The sequence below is a fragment of the Oncorhynchus kisutch genome, linkage group LG6 (assembly GCF_002021735.2).
Source record: "Oncorhynchus kisutch isolate 150728-3 linkage group LG6, Okis_V2, whole genome shotgun sequence".
In the NCBI taxonomy this organism is placed as follows: Eukaryota; Metazoa; Chordata; class Actinopteri; order Salmoniformes; family Salmonidae; genus Oncorhynchus; species Oncorhynchus kisutch.
This window is the reverse complement of record NC_034179.2, coordinates 83,336,830-83,353,822: the sequence shown is the minus strand read 5'-3', so window position 1 is coordinate 83,353,822 and position 16,993 is coordinate 83,336,830. Positions and strand designations below refer to the sequence as shown.

Genomic DNA, 16,993 nt, shown 5'->3' with positions numbered 1-16,993 from the left:
TCTACGAAATGGTGCCTCCTACCTCCGTGAGACCTTTCCAGTCATGGGATATAACATTTAAATTAACTTTATTGAGCCCCAGTCAATTTATTACTTGGTTTCATGTATTCATTCTAGTTTCTGTTTTCTCTTTCAGATCTAACTCTCCAACTAGCTGACCCAAGTCTGGATAATAATGAAATCTAGACACGTGTACACACACACACAATCACTGTCACTCAGGGTAAAAGAATGTCTGACTTGATGCTCATTCGTCTATCGTCCTTTTATAAACTTTGATCATTTGAACTGCTGCCATTTTGTAAGTGGACCATTGTTGCTGTTCTATGTTACACTTATTGTTCCTATGTTGTTCTAGAAATCTTTTTCCTGTGGGTTCTAGAATGTATTGGCGTCTTCTTATTAATGTAATATGTACAGACATTTGTAAAAGTGCAATTCAAATGTCTCTACCCCCATAATGACATGACCAGGTACAAACACATTCAACCTGACACGATCACAAGAAAATACATAGTTTGTATGTTGATTTTTGGTTTTGCACTCAGACTCTCAGCAAGGGCTGTATTCAATCAGTTCTGCCTTAATACACGGTAACCGACAACTGTATAGCAGTTTCATTGTTTTTATTTACGTGATAGAGTTGTGCTGGAGTGGCTAATGCCTAGGAATGCTATTTCCTGATGTTGCACCTAGTGTTCAGCCAGGGGTAAACAAAAGACTACTGCAACCTGATTGGCTGAACGCAATGTGCAATTTCACTTCCTTATGCTATCAAATATATTTTACCAAAACAAATATGATTCTTCATGTTCAGAATTGTTCAGTGGTGTCTTTCTCTAACATATCATTAACATTATCCAAAAAGTCAGATTTCATAATCTAATACTTCCGATAATAAGCACTGAGCTATGTTCACAGGGCGGTGCCGCTTTCTCACAGCAACTTTTAAGGATTTTAGCTGTGGTGGTCATCTAAAAAATGTTTCCGCGAGTAGCAAAAGCTAAATTACTATGCCACAAGCCGAATTAAATCTAAAAAGCTTTGAAAAGAGAAAGCTTGCGGTACACTTAATGATATGCTTGTTTTCTAGAGGTATTTCCCATTAATATGAAAAGCTAAAGTATGAAAATATAACATGTCTCAAAATCCATGTCTTTCTTACCTCTATATAGAGCCCACCAGCTTGTAGTTTAAAATGCATGTCTTTCTTACCTCTATATAGAGCCCACCAGCTTGTAGTTTAAAATGCATGTCTTTCTTACCTCTATATAGAGCCCACCAGCTTGTAGTTTAAAATCCATGTCTTTCTTACCTCTATATAGAGCCCACCAGCTTGTAGTTTAAAATCCATGTCTTTCTTACCTCTATATAGAGCCCACCAGCTTGTAGTTTAAAATCCAGAAATGGATTACCTCTATATAGAGCCCACCAGCTTGTAGTTTAAAATCCAGAAATGGATTACCTCTATATAGAGCCCACCAGCTTGTAGTTTAAAATGCAGAAATGGATTACCTCTATATAGAGCCCACCAGCTTGTAGTTTAAAATGCAGAAATGGATTACCTCTATATAGAGCCCACCAGCTTGTAGTTTAAAATCCAGAAATGGATTACCTCTATATAGAGCCCACCAGCTTGTAGTTTAAAATCCAGAAATGGATTACCTCTATATAGAGCCCACCAGCTTGTAGTTTAAAATCCAGAAATGGATTACCTCTGGTTCGTTCAGCCATTGGGGAAATGGAGAAAGAAAAGGGGTTAGGGATAAACACAAAAAATAAGGTCTGAGGTTAACACAGGCTTAGGAGAGTTTATATGTTTTGTTCTGTGAGATAATATCAGTCTGCTAACATGAACTTTGGATTTTGAAGTCTTTATGTGATATTTTTTATGACATAATTACTGAAAAAGAGGTCTGCTGATGAAGATTATCTCATAGAACAAAACGTATAAGATTTCCTAAGCCTATGTTTACCACATACCTTATTTTCAGCGTTGATCTAAAACCCTACAACAGCTCTTTCTCCATAGGCTTTGCCCAACAAACCATGGCAGAGTCATGTCATTCCTAACATGCGGTGCCTTTTCTGTCCCCAAGAAATATAACTTCTTGATTTTGTCAGGTGCTATACTTTTCCTATGTTCTGTGTTTTTGGCACGTTATTGTTATTATGTGCTGTAATTTTTGGACCGAAATTAAAGTGCGTCTGTTTATTACACTCTGCTCTCCTGCACCTGACTTTGCCTCCCGGACACACCCTGACAGAATTACACACCCAACCATGGAGTCAGCAGGAGCAGGGACCCCGGTTAGAGGAGTCGAGGAGTGCTCATCTTGGTGCCATGATGGATCGCGTTGTCCAGACCATGGACCGCTGGGAGAGACAGGAAGTCTTTCCAGTGCCTCGACCAGCGCAACCGGGGTTACCTCTACCCGTCCTGTCCGGAACCAGTCCCAGTGGGATGCGTCTCTCCCTTCCCAGGGAGTATGATGGGACAGCAGCACAGTGCCAGGGATTCCTGTTACAACTGGACCTCTACCTGGCCACTGTGCACCCAGCTCCCTTGGAGAGGGAGAGAGTGTCTGCCCTCGTCTCATGCCTCTCGGGGAGAGCTCTGGAGTGGGCAGACACCGTGTGGGGAGAAGGAGACGCAGTGTTAAGGAGGCTGCAAACACACATTTGGTTTGCTCCTAGCAGAACTCTGCTTGGAGAAGTGAATGTCTGTGCCTCGCATATTCTCTTAAGACCTTTGCTTGAAAATGTTGAAAGCAGCAATATTATAGTTTGTCCCTCTTGAGACGCAATAGCAACAAATAGCCAGTATACACGTCCTCATAATAGTCCGAATTAATCGAAGATAAATCAATTAATTTTGCCATTTTTTGCCATTTTACATTGAACTAAGATGTTTGGTGCAGTATTTCTCTGAACTGCCGAACACTAAAACGAACAAAAACATCACACAATTATGTCAGAATATATGTGCAAACTATTTCAACTGGGAAACATGCAACATGCTTGATGACAGGCTTTTATGCAGCTAAACTTCTGTGTGATTACTGTCCACGAGAATCCAAAATAGGTCAGATCAGGTTTGCAATGAATAACTTCAATCATACCCCCTCTCACCCATAGAAGGGGAAGGAAAGAATTTGTGGGGATTAACAACTTATGCCCTGTTGTAAATCAAGGGAGAAGATTCAGGCCTGCGCTCTCAAGATTCACCAAAGGAATGTGCTTTGTCTCAGCAGACTTTTTCACGCTGAAACCATAACATGTTCAAAAGTGAATACTGGAACAATATTTCTAACGTAGAATGTGGGGAATGGTCAGAGGTGATCTAAAGAACACTAATGTCATTTGTTTGTTATTTTGCGATGTCACTAAACATGTTACAAAGGAAATACTGTAACTTGGAAAGTATACCCACTACATATATGAAGTTTACTATGCGTTGTGCATGCAATATAATAGATTATGAAAGTGTTTTTGTTAAGACAGGGATGTGATTTGAGAAGCTATAAGATAATTGTTTTCCATGAACTTTGCACAGTGAGTAGTCACCGCCCCGGAGTGAGGTCAGGGATTGTGCCAGCCTGCCGGAACTGCCCCTTTCCAGCTAAATCTATAAATGATGGGTTAAGAAAAAAACATGGGACCAGAAAAGCGTGAAGCTGCTGCTGTGGGTTTAAAGTGGTTTGAACTTTGAATCTCAACACGAGGTGGAGACTATCACTGGTACGGCTGATTAACTGTCCTAAGTAAAGTATCTTAGAAAGTGAATTTAAGTAGGACCATCCTGTTACTCTGCTCAAACCATCGATATGGCTTGCTAGCCTATCTTCAAAGAAGCCTCTTCATGAGTGAATGGAAGAAAAGTCAACTCTGTAGTTGTGTTCAGGACTACATGACAAGTCACTTGAAACCGGTCAACTATGAAGAAGGACAACCGTAGAAGGTTGTTGGAACCATTTTGGACAATCAGAACCTTACAAGCATGCCTCAAAGGCCCAATCCCCTTTCTAAGGCTGGCCTGTTCACCGAGAGACCCCGGCGAACCCCAAGTAAACTCAGCAAAAAAATAAACGTCCTCTTACTATCAACTGCGTTTATTTTCAGCAAACTTAGCATGTGTAACTATTTGTATGAACATAACAAGATTCAACAACTGAGACGTAAACTGAACAAGTTCCACAGACCTGTGACTAACCGAAATGGAATAATGTGTCCCTGAACAAAGGGGGGTCAAAATTAAAAGTAACAGTCAGTATCTGGTGTGGCCACCAGCTGCATTAAGTACTGCAGTGCATCTCCTCCTCATGGACTGCATCAGATTTGCCAGTTCTTGCTGTGAGATGTTACACCACTCTTCCACCAAGGCACCTGCAAGTTCCCAGACATTTCTGGGGGGAATGGCCCTAGCCCTCACCCTCCGATCCAACAGGTCCCAGATGTGCTCAATGGGATTGAGATCCGGGCTCTTCACTGGCCATGGCAGAACACTGACATTCCTGTCTTGCAGGAAATCACGCACAGAATTAGCAGTATGGCTGGTGGCATTTTCATGCTGGAGGGTCATGTCAGGATGAGCCTGCAGGAAGGATACCACATGAGGGAGGAGGATGTCTTCCCTGTAATGCACAGCATTGAGATCGCCTGCAATGACACCAAGCTAAATCCGATGATGCTGTGACACACTGCCCCAGACCATGACGGACCCTCCACCTCCAAATCGATACATCTCCAGAGTACAGGCCTTGGTGTAACGCTCATTCCTTCAACGATAAACGCATATCTGACCATCACCCCTGATGAGACAAAACCGCGACTCGTCAGTGAAGAGCACTTTTCCCCAGTCCTGTCTGGTCCAGCAACTGTGGGTTTGTGCTCATAGGCGACGTTGTTGCCGGTGATGTCTGGTGAGGACCTGCCTTACTACAGGCCTACAAGCCCTCAATCCAGCCTCGCTCAGCCTACTGCGGACAGTCTGAGCACTGATGGAGGGATTATGTGTTCCTGGTGTAACCTGGGCAGTTGTTGTTGCCATCCTGTACCTGTCCCGCAGGTGTTCGGATGTACTGATCCTGTGCAGGTGTTGTTACACATGGTCTGCCACTGCGAGGACGATCAACTGTCCTTCCTGTCTTCCTGTAGCTCTGTCTTACGTGTCTCACAGTATGGTAATTTATTGCCCTGGCCACATCTGCAGTCCTCATGCCTCCTCGCAGCATGCCTAAGGCATCTTCACGCAGATGAGCACGGACCCAGGGCATCTTTCCTTTGGTGTTTTTCAGAGTCAGTAGAAAGGCCTCTTTAGTGTCCTAAGTTTTCATAACTGTGACCTGTTAGTGTAATTTAATTATGCCAATGTGCTTTCATGAATTGAAAACCCTTAATCTATTTTATGAGAATTTGTAAGATTCTTGTTTGCATAAAATAGACGCAGACCAGTCTTTCAATAATAGGTAACAGAATTTATTCTCGGAGCGCGCTGCCACTTAACCACGAACAACAGTTTATATACAGATAATGACGTCATTTCATTGCTTTAACAGAATCCCCTCCTCTCGACCGGGACAAAGTGAGGTGAAAAGTTCATTCTAACTTACTAACACACTCCCAGGTAACTTTTGACCCCTCAACATTATCAATCACCACTGAGCTGAAAGTTCTAATTAACAGAAAACTTAGGAATGCACTCACTGTCTTATCTAAAAACCCCAGAGCTAAGTTTCTGTAGGGTCAACCATAGGCTAACGACCTTCTGTTTTCAGTCCACAACCCATTAGTTTCTTCCTAGTTGAAATGGTGTTCATTAACTTTAATTACTCTTTGTCCGTGTCTCAAAATCCCTTCTTATGAACTCATATTGTTAATCAGATATAATAAAACAGAGTATAACTTTTACTTAGTTACAGTTCCATTTTAAATGATTTGTTCAGTCATTAAATCATAATTTTACCAACAGACCTTAATTGCCTACCGTCTGTAAGTTGTTAGAGCCTTAACGACTGTTCCACAGGTGCATGTTCATTAATTGTTTATGGTTCATTGAACAAGCATGGGAAACCCTTTTAAACCCTTTACAATCAAGATCTGTGAAGTTATTTGGATTTTTACTAAATATCTTTGAAAGACAGCGTCCTGAAAAAGGGACGTTTCTTTTTTTTGCTGAGTTTATATGGTTACTGTTGGTGAGAGTAGTTTCAGAATGTACCAATGTGAAGTGTCCCTCCCTCTCCATCTCTACTTTAACAAGCATCAATGTTGTTGTCATTCTGCTAGGGTCTCCAGTCATTAACCGGTGCAGAGTGTGTATGTTTGTTTATCCTGTGTTCCCATTTAATTAGCTAGTAAATAATTAATTATACCAATTTGTATAGTACTGAATCATAACTAAGGCTGGGGTTTTTGCAGATGCAAGGAGGTTATGACTGTTCAGAATGATGATATAATACAAGGTTATGATTAATAAGTTGACTGTTTATAGATGTGATAGGTAAAGACCTTTTGAGAGTTTAATTCGGGAGATGGTAACTCTTTAACAAATCGCTCTCGTTGTGCCCCAGATCCTAATGAGTTAATTGTTACATGATTAAGTTAATTGGATTTTTTCAAGGTTTCCTTGTTGCCCAACCTCACATTTATGCTTAAGGTCAGAGGCAATTACATTTGTTTCACCTTGGAGCTTGTGGCTTCCACCCGTCGCCCTTCCCTTCTATGGAAGAAGAGCATCTCCACCGTTTGTGTCCAGTACATGCATTGTGCATATACCCGGTTTGAGCAAGAGCTTTGAACAAGAGCAACAACTCTTTGTGTCCTGGGCACCTCCCTGCTAGGGTGAGACCTCTCTCTCATCAATTGGATTGTGGAATTATTATATTGGTCTATAATAGCAAGGGGTTACAGACTCTGGAGGGCCTGAGGGCTCACTCCACCAGGGGTATGGCTACAGTACCTCTTGGGCACTGTTGAAGGGTATCTCCTTACAGGATATTTGCGATGCAGCTTGTTGGGCATCCCCCACAGGAGGCTGCTGAGGGGAGAATGGCACATAAGTTCAGCATGGTTGAGAATGATCGGAGGCAGGCAATTGGCTCCTTATAATGAGGGGAGGGGCTCACCTCATTCGGCACTTCACCTGTTTGTTTCCAACAGTTGTGTGTAATTGGTTCTTCGAGCTTCTGAGATTCGGGTGAATCCCATGTGTGATATCTCATTCATAATATCAGAGAACCTGGGTTTTGCAAGTAACATTACGTTTTTATTGTTGTTATTAATATAATTGCATATAAATCATCATTGCTAAGGCTTTCTTTGTTGCTTTTTCTTTGGGTAGTTTGTGAGTGTTACGAACTTAAGGGAGCGACGTCCCTCCCCTACGCCAGTCCCAGGCTCAGCTGGCCCTACTGTCAGTACCTGGTAAGGGCCCCTCCCAAGGTTATGACGTCCACTAATTACGTTGTAGCGTTTTGGAGCTTATGGTTAGATTGAGCATGTAATCTTCACTATTGGTGGCGATGAGAGTGAACTTGATGTTGTTGCCTCTACCAAGTCTCTGGAGGAGTTTTACAGATCTGTTGTGGATTCCACCAAGAGCTGTGTTGAGACCCATGATGTCATGAGGGAATATTACAGCAAACTGGTTGAAATGAGGGATGCACACTAAATGTGAATATTGGTGAAAAGGACAGCAATATGTAAGTAAAACCTTCTTCTCCACCTGCATTGCTTGCTGTTTGGGGTTTTAGGCTGGGTTTCTGTACAGCACTTTGAGATATCAGCTGATGTACGAAGGGCTATATAAATAAATTTGATTTGATTTGATTACATTTCTCATGCTCGCCCATTGATGGGGCTGCAAATGTAATGAGGCTTTCAGTTAGCAGGCTCATAATGTATGTCTTACATTATGACCGATGGCCACTAGATGGCAGAAGTACCAAACAACTAAACGGTTTGACTGGATAGTTTGTATTTGTCTCATTATCTTAATATTGAATATCAAAGAGCTCTGTTAACCAGGTCATCAGGCCCTGAACCTTTCACTGCTGCTTGTGGGGCTCTCAACGTGCATCAGGTAAAAACTGAGCTAGTCTACCTAAACATCCAGTATTGGTGAATTTTTGTCGAAGTTGGTTTGTATATTGCCATCCTAATGTTGGCATTAGCAGAAATGGTCCCTGAGGCAAAGTGACTGTGACAATCCTTCTATGCTAGGGGGTTGGTCAAGTGGGTGCCCCTTTCCTTCATTAGCAGAGTGCTTCATTAGCCCAGCTAGATGCCTGTACCAAATGCCATTGATTTCCCTGGGCCTCATTAAGATTAAAGATGCCCATTAAGTCTATGGTTGTGATTACATTTGCGATCAGCTCTTCAAAGCCATAAACAGGAGCGACAAGTGATTAAATATGACTCAACCTCTGGTCAGAGGAGACAAGCTGCTGGGTGGAATAAGGGATAGGCTGATTACCACTGGGCGGCTGTAAGCACAGGCTGGTTAGTGACGTGGTCATGGCTGAGAGAAAGTCACCCTATTCAACAGCAGTCTCCCAGGCACCTGCTATCTAACTAGTCCTCACTGTCTGAGGTGTTTGTAAAGGCACGGACAATACATTGAGCAGTATGAGGCTGCCCACTGGGAAAAACTGGTTGAATCAACGTTGTTTCCTCGCTCATTTTAACAAAAAAAGTAATGCGATGATGATGAATCACAGTGGGAAACTGATTGGATTTGCAGAAAGTCATCAACGTCAGGGAATTTCTTTTTTCCACCTAAATCCAATGACATGGTGAAATGTTTTGTTGATTTCAAGTTAAATTCATGTTAGTTGACAACTCAACCCAATTTAAACCAAAACTAGACGTTGAAATGACATCTGTGCCCAGTGGCAGGTAAGTTCCTATCTATAGTGGAGGTTATTTGTCATGGCCTGATGAACAAATCCTTCATTCATTTTGACAAACCACAAGTGAGTCACGTTGAATAAAGGAATTAATGTGGTTTCAGGCATGAAGGATGAACTTCTGCCAAGGTGAGTCACAAACAGGGAGAAATTGAAATAGTGTAATGTAAATAACGGATGATTTCGAGTTGTATGACTCAAGTTTGAACTTTTCCTTCGATCCCAAGCTGGAAGCAAATGGCAGACATTCTGATAAACAGGAAATGTAAAGTTTTCATACCTTAAGCTGTCTTTGGATAAGAAATGCTATTATGGTACCAATATCAGTTGTGCGAGTAAGTACACTATATATACAAAAGTATGTGACACCACTTCAAATTATTGGATTCGGCTATAAAAGCCACACCCATTGCTGACAACTGATACAATTTAGCACACAGCTATGCAATCTCTATAAACATTGGCAGTAGAATGGCCTTACTGACTTTCAATGTGGCACTGTCATAGGATGCCACCTTTCCAACAAGTCAGTTCCTAAAATGTCTGCCCTGCTAGAGCTGCCCCTGTCAACGGTAAGTGCTGTTATTGTTAAGTGGAAATGTCTAGGAGCAACAAAGGCTCAGCCGCAAAGTGGTAGGCCACACAAGCTCACAGAACGGGACCACCAGGTGCTGAAATGCGTAGTGCATAAAAACACTCAGTTCAAAACTGCCCCTGGAAGCAACGTCAGCACAAGAACTGTTCATCGGAAGCTTCATGAAATGGGTTTCCATGGCCAAGCAGCCACACACAAGCCTAAGATCACCATGTGCAATGCCAAGCGTCAGCTGGAGTGGTGTAAACCGCACCAACATTGGACTGGAGCACGATGAATCACGCTTCACCATCTGGCAGTCCGACGGACTCATCTAGGTTTGGCAGATGCTTGGTGAATGCTACCTGCCCCAATCCATACTGTCAAATGTCAACTTTGGCGGAGGAGGAATAATGGTCTTTTGGCTGTTTTTTGTGGTTCGGTCTAGGCCCGTTAGTTCCAGTGAAGGGAAATCTTAACACTACATCATACAATGACATTCTAGATGATTCTGTGCTTCCAACTTTGTGGCAAGTTTGGGGAAGGCCATTTCCTGTTTCAGCATGGCAATGTTCCCATGCACAAAGCAAGGTCCAGAAAGAAATGGTTTGTCGAGATCGATGTGGAAGAACTTGACTGGCCTGCACAGAGCCCTGACCTCAACTCAATCGAACACCTTTGGGATGAATTGGAACGCCGACTGCGAGCCAGGCCTAATCGTCCAACATCAGTGCACAACCTCACTAATGCTCGTGGCTGAATGGAAGCAAGAACCTGCAGCAATGTTCCAACGTCTAGTGGAAAGCCTTCCCAGAAGGGTGGAGGCTGTTAGAGCAGCAAAGGGGGGACCAACTCCATATTAATGCCCATGATTTTGGAATGAGATGTTCGACAAGCATGTGCCCACATACTTTTGGTCATGTAGTGTATTTGAAAACGCTAATACGGTGGTGTATCTCAGGTTCATTGCTTCTCACTCTGGCAGTTTGTGGACTGACTGGCACAACACAAGAGTTTTGAATTTGTAATGTTGATATATTCCTTCTGCCTATTTGTATTTAGCAAACTATGATAACTGCATGGCCTGACCTGTACTAGTGGCTTTGTTCAGCTTGACTTTTCTTTTTCTCCCCATGTCTTTCTATCTTCCCCACTCACCTTATCTCCCTCCTCTGTAACTCCCCACCCTCTGCCTCCAGCTTCTCGGCTGCCTGATGGTATCTCTATCCATGTGGAAATGAATTAACTCTGAGCAGAGCTTGAATAGATAATCAAAAGGGGACTATCGCGCTCTGTGAAAATAATAATAAATCAAAAAATGAAGTAAGCTTTCTTTATGCGACATAATTTTGAGTGTGGACCCATCACACCTTCTTGTTTGTCAGAGCCTGAATAGATGTGTTGCATGTGATAGATTCAACATTTTTTCTCATGTGCTGCTTGCAAAATATTGATATTCAACATTACCAACATATTATTTAAAATCAATTTCTATGCAACAAAAGAAATATCAAGCACCATGGTAAACAAAAATGATAACAACAGCAGTCTCATGATCTAAGCCCTAATTAGGTCTTTTATGATGATCTAGAATTGCTGCCTCACACTATGCATTCACTTTGTACAAATCTATAGGCCACTGTGTCAAGGTTTCTAAGCAGTGGCAAATTGCCTCTACATTTCCACCCTGCCTTGCATGAAAACAGTCTCCACCGAAGGACCTCCGGCAATGTCTGTCTAAAGCCGAAAAGATGCCCAGTGAACTTCGGATGAACCCAGGCCTGTCTCTGTCTCTGAGAGGGCACTGCAGCTTAGACACTGGCTCATGTGTTGATACTGTACCTCCTGGGCAAAAATGGTTGTTATATTGTTTCATCACAAAGTCATGAACACACACAGGTTTTCTCTGTTTAACCCTGGTTTGAACAAAACATCCTCACCCAAAAAATCTATACAGGTAACAAAGTTCCTTAATTACACATCAATCAACCTAATCAATTTGTAAATATTCTCAGGTCACCGTGTGCTGGCAGATTGCTTTTTCTGGCAATACTCTACAAGTAACTGCACAGACAATTCACTGTATCAGCAGCATGAGCTAAATTAACTGCATAACATTTGTGTTGTGTAAGATGTTGTCATCCATAAATAATATGATTTGTAGATCCTGGGGTTGAACTCTAATATTATAAGACTTGAATTAATGGAACAAAAGGGCACCCAGAGGGAAGACACAGACACAGCTCTTGATACAGACAGAGCAAATAGCTGGCAGGAGTTCCTGGAGAGTGCTGATGCAAAATAGAACCTGACCAGCAGCACAAAATGGCTTTCAAGTGAATTTTCTCCCTCAGTCTGTCTACTAGTACTGCTCTGCTTGGAAGAGTCCTCTGGTGTCCTGACTGCTGTTATCACTGGGAGCTGAGATGAGGACATTTCAGTGCACATTAAGTCTGTGTAGTAGAGATGTCAGAGTGAAATAGGATCTCCCTTTTACATTTCTAGCACCACAACACACTGTAGGCACTGATGCCTTTTCCCAAGCTCCCACCCCACCCCACCCCACAAACCACAAGCACTGTATGACAGAGTATTATGCTTGTGGTCTGCACGATGGATCCTCTTACAAAGCTATGAAGAAATGAGTGATACGTCTACACAAGAAGGCAAACACGACAGGACCCGCAGCAAAACCTTTTTTTTATTAATCGTTTCACATTAAAAACACATACTGTACGCTGCATCACAAAATGAAAAAGCAGTCCTGCAATAACAATAGAAACGAAAAGAGAAGAAACAACCAGTGGCATTTTCACTGAGACTCAGTATGTGTCCCATAGTAGTTCACCTCTCTCCATGGACAGATCTATACAGTAGGTGAGAAGCAGGGGAGGACTGGGACCAGAAATTGGCTCTTGCATTTGCAATATACCGGCCCATGTTTTTCCTTGAGGTCCTCACACCGGTCCATATTTTTCCTCAAGGTCACGATAATGATAATTTAGCAAAGTAACAATTTTCTGTTAGACAGGCCCACTAGGCTAAAAATGAACCAGCCCATCTGGCATTTCGGGCAAATGCCAGATGGCAAGTCCACCCCTGGAGATGGCTGAGGTCACTGCTAAAGGAGACATGATAAGCCATACATGAGAGATTAAATTACACACAGCAGGTCAACAACAGACAGGAAATCATAGTTCACAAAGCACTTGGAGATCATTCCCACCTGTACTGTACATTATAACGATGACATAGTAGAAGTTTTGTCACATACACCGGATAGATGCAGTCAAATGTGTTGTATTACAGGGTCAGTCATAGCAGTACGACGCCCCTGGAGCAAATTAGGTTTAGCTGCCTGACTCAAGGGCACATCGGCAGATTCTTCACCTTGTCGGCTTGGGTATTCAAACCAGCGACCTTTCGGTTAATGGCCCAACACGCTAACTACCTGCCGCCTGTCTGGATAATCATGGCTAATTGATATGCTACTCTGGATGGATGTACTCGTCATATCATAGTGATGCAATATGGCCCCCCTTTTTAGTGTGATGGCACTAGGTGGGAGGGGTGTTAACGAAACATAAAGTGCAAACCAAATCCTTTTTGAGTTGGACTCAGACCAGTCAGCGTTTCATGTCATGGTTTTGGATAGTCCTTTGTCACTTTTTTTGAGAACAGAAAAACACCTCCTGTGGTTTTCACACCACCCATGGTTTGGTGAGTTTGATTTTAACTGGTTATTAAATGTGTTTGGTTGGGGCTATCGGCTTAAAATCACCTCCAATTTGACAAAGATTGTGTCTTTCAGTCAGAGATGGACAATAGTCCCGGCAAAGTCTGCAGGCTACCGTTTCAGCAAACGACAGGCTTTACATGTTGGGCTTGATTATTTGAATTATTATCCTGCTCTGTTAGCAAATTTGTATTTGCGTCAAATCAAAATGTCAACCAGTCATAAGTCGGTTCATGTAAGTCCTTCTTCAATAACATATCCACTGTAGACAGGACAGAACACTGTCTCGTACCGTTTTGGTTTTTCGTACTACAACACCAATATTAACACCACAATACAACACACCCTGTATCCTCAAATGAATCAGAAGATAATTTCCCCTCATCTGAATCTACATCAGTGCAATTATTATCGTCCAAACATTATTTCCATTAATAGAACCGTGATTATCATGGAAATTCCATTTTCAATTCAATTCAATTTCTAGCTGGGCTATCTCTATGTAAGGGCCAAGTCCATTATGTAAACTATGATGAGTTGGGAGTCCGTCAGTTCTCACCAGACAACACACCCACATCATGCAGCTGAAATGAAAATACCCCCCCCCAGCATGTTCATTTATGAGCGACATTTGTACTCTGCTTGTATCCTGCCAGGTAAACAATGTCATACTCCACCTCTCTGGTTTTGGCTCAGCCTCAGTCATCAATGAGTGCTTTTACCCCACTGAGGCGCTGCCGCCAAGAGGCAAGCGTTTAATCATTTACATGAGTTTACACATAGGAATATGGCACCTGTTTAATATGTTGTTAAGAAGCAGCTCAGTACCTTGCCTTCCCTCGGGGTACTCACCTTGTGGTAAATTGATAGGAGTGGAATCAATAGAACGGATGCATTAAACAACTAAGAAAATAACCGAATGCAAAACAGTCATTTTGGAATTGAGTCTTTAGAATGCTCATGTTTTCCCAATATGAATGCAAATACAGTCCCAACAGCCCTTCCCGTAGATATACAACTTGCCGCCTAAGAAAACAGTGCATCAACAAAATGAAACTGCCTTAGATGGATGTGTCATATGAAATATGTTATAGTGAACCATGTTCAATCTATACATTCTATTTCTATAGCTGGCCTCATCACATAGGCCCCGGAGAGAGACGGAGAGAGACAGAGAGAGAGAGAGAGAGAGAAAGAGAGACAGGGCAAATGTACAGTAAAGCAACACTGCAGTCCAGCGTCAGCCAATCAGCATCACCAAAGAGAGAAACCGTCTCCGAGAGGAAGCAGCGCATGCAACTTGGACAGTTCACAGCAACTGTTATGGTACAATGTCTGGCAGGACTGACCGATGGGTGACTAGTGAATACACATGTCTAGGACAGAGATGAGTCCCTTCCCGTTAGGTTTACAGTGCAGTCTGTCTGTCTGTGAACTGGAGAAGACCTATGAGTCAGGTAGATGAGCACGTGAGGAGGAGGGGAGGTGGCTGTCCTCCTCCAGCAGTACAGTAACAGTTCCAGTAACAGAGAGCACCAGTAAGTCCAGGTGACAGCTCCTTAATCCCCATTAGTGCTGCAGTAACAGTGTGGAGGGGAGGCCCAGTCCAGCCCAGTCTAGCCCAACCCAGCCACCCTTTCCTCTGACCAGCCACCCATCCTCCCCACCAAAGTCACTATCATTCTGTCCTGGTAGCCTATGGAAGAGGCTGCTGCTCACTATGCTCCCTGTGTGGTGGTGGCTCACAGTGGCCTTGCCTGGTGTGTGTGTGGAGCTGGGCTGGGGGCTCAGCAGGCGATCTCCTCCAGCGTGCCCAGGGTGGTCTGTAGGGGGACGCTCACCGTGTGGCTGATGGCCTCCGAGTGGTTAGCCATCGGGTCACAGGAACTCTGAGGTAGGGTGACACACACATATGCGTGTAGTACACTTATACACATGCCACGTCTACACTGCACCCCACTGCTGGCTTGCCACTGAAGCTATGCAGGGTTTGTCATGGATTGGAGACCAGATGCTGCTGGAAGTGGCATCTGGTTGGAGGGCCAATAGGAGGCACTCTTTCCTCTGGTCTGAAAAAAGATCCCAATGTCCCAGGGCAGTGATTGGGGATATTACCCTGTGCAGAGTGCCATCTTTAAGATGTGATGTTAAAAGGGTGTCCTGACTCTCTGTGGTCACTAACAATCTTATGGCACTTATCGTAAGAGTAGGGGTGTTAACCCTGGTGTCCTAGCTACATACCCAAACTGGCCCTCATGCCACCATGGACACCTAATCATCCAATTGGCTCATCCATCCTCTCCCCTAACTATTCCCCAGGTCGTTGCTGTATGTGAGAATGTGTTCTCATTCAACTTACCTGGTTAATTAAAATTCACTGAGTGACATTTTGACAAGATTTAGTAGGAGAGATCTCATCTCCTTTCTTGTCAATAACTGAGAATTACATTGGGATAGCTGTCTGGCACAGAATAACATAAATCATATTGAGGTTTGGCTGGATGCTAAGCCATAAATACAATATAAAACATTTTCCAAACAGTGTGACAGTCCAGTTTGTCATCTGATTAACCTCATGACCTTACCACGTCCTCTCCGTGGCTCTCCTCCTCGTCGTCTCGGCTCAGTAGGTCCAGCAACTTGTCCTTCACCACCTGACAACATATATATGTAACACACATTATCAGGGTCATCAGGACATACACAGTATCACAAAATGATTCATGAAGTGTGCTTTTTACATGCTGTGGTAACTTATGACCAATTTAGTTTAAGTTGAATTTGAACTGTTATAATTGGCACCATAAATAATACAGCAGGTGTGGACTTTACCATGAAATGCTTGCTTACGAGGTCTTCCCAACGATGCAGAGTTAAAACATAATAATAAAAAGAAAACTAGTAATATAAGAGGAATAAAATACACAAGAATGGAGCTATGTACATGGAGTACCAGAACCGGATCACTGTGCAGGGGCACCAGGTATTTGAGGTAGATATGTACATGGAGTACCAGAACCGGATCACTGTGCAGGGGCACCAGGTATTTGAGGTAGATATGTACATGGAGTACCAGAACCGGATCACTGTGCAGGGGCACCAGGTATTTGAGGTAGATATGTACATGGAGTACCAGAACCGGATCACTGTGCAGGGGCACCAGGTATTTGAGGTAGATATGTACATGGAGTACCAGAACCGGATCACTGTGCAGGGGCACCAGGTATTTGAGGTAGATATGTACATGGAGTACCAGAACCGGATCACTGTGCAGGGGCACCAGGTATTTGAGGTAGATATGTACATGGAGTACCAGAACCGGATCACTGTGCAGGGGCACCAGGTATTTGAGGTAGATATGTACATGGAGTACCAGAACCGGATCACTGTGCAGGGGCACCAGGTATTTGAGGTAGATATGTACATGGAGTACCAGAACCGGATCACTGTGCAGGGGCACCAGGTATTTGAGGTAGATATGTACATGGAGTACCAGAACCGGATCACTGTGCAGGGGCACCAGGTATTTGAGGTAGATATGTACATGGAGTACCAGAACCGGATCACTGTGCAGGGGCACCAGGTATTTGAGGTAGATATGTACATGGAGTACCAGAACCGGATCACTGTGCAGGGGCACCAGGTATTTGAGGTAGATATGTACATGGAGTACCAGAACCGGATCACTGTGCAGGGGCACCAGGTATTTGAGGTAGATATGTACATGGAGTACCAGAACCGGATCACTGTGCAGGGGCACCAGGTATTTGAGGT

The 16,993-nt window shown here is 43.3% G+C and overlaps 2 protein-coding genes across 4 annotated transcripts in view; one reads left to right on the top strand and one right to left on the bottom strand.

The window, feature by feature from the left end:
• LOC109880757 (transient receptor potential cation channel subfamily M member 4) overlaps nt 1-2,220 on the top strand; it is a 58,566-nt gene extending 56,346 nt beyond the window's left edge. The window contains exon 27 of one of the 2 annotated variants that reach the window (XM_020472954.2): nt 137-2,220. In XM_020472954.2, the coding sequence (XP_020328543.1) occupies nt 137-186 (50 nt within the window). In that variant the 3' untranslated portion in view covers nt 187-2,220. The remainder of the gene's footprint in view (nt 1-136) is intronic. The other variant, XM_031827989.1, reaches the window with a different exon arrangement.
• A 9,945-nt stretch (nt 2,221-12,165) lies between these two features.
• LOC109880756 (acid-sensing ion channel 2) overlaps nt 12,166-16,993 on the bottom strand; it is a 427,245-nt gene continuing 422,417 nt past the window's right edge. For both annotated transcript variants that reach the window (XM_031827988.1, XM_031827987.1), the window contains 2 exons: nt 15,805-15,873; nt 12,166-15,108 (listed from right to left, as the gene is read on the bottom strand). In XM_031827988.1, the coding sequence (XP_031683848.1) occupies nt 15,007-15,108; nt 15,805-15,873 (171 nt within the window). In that variant the 3' untranslated portion in view covers nt 12,166-15,006. The remainder of the gene's footprint in view (nt 15,109-15,804; nt 15,874-16,993) is intronic.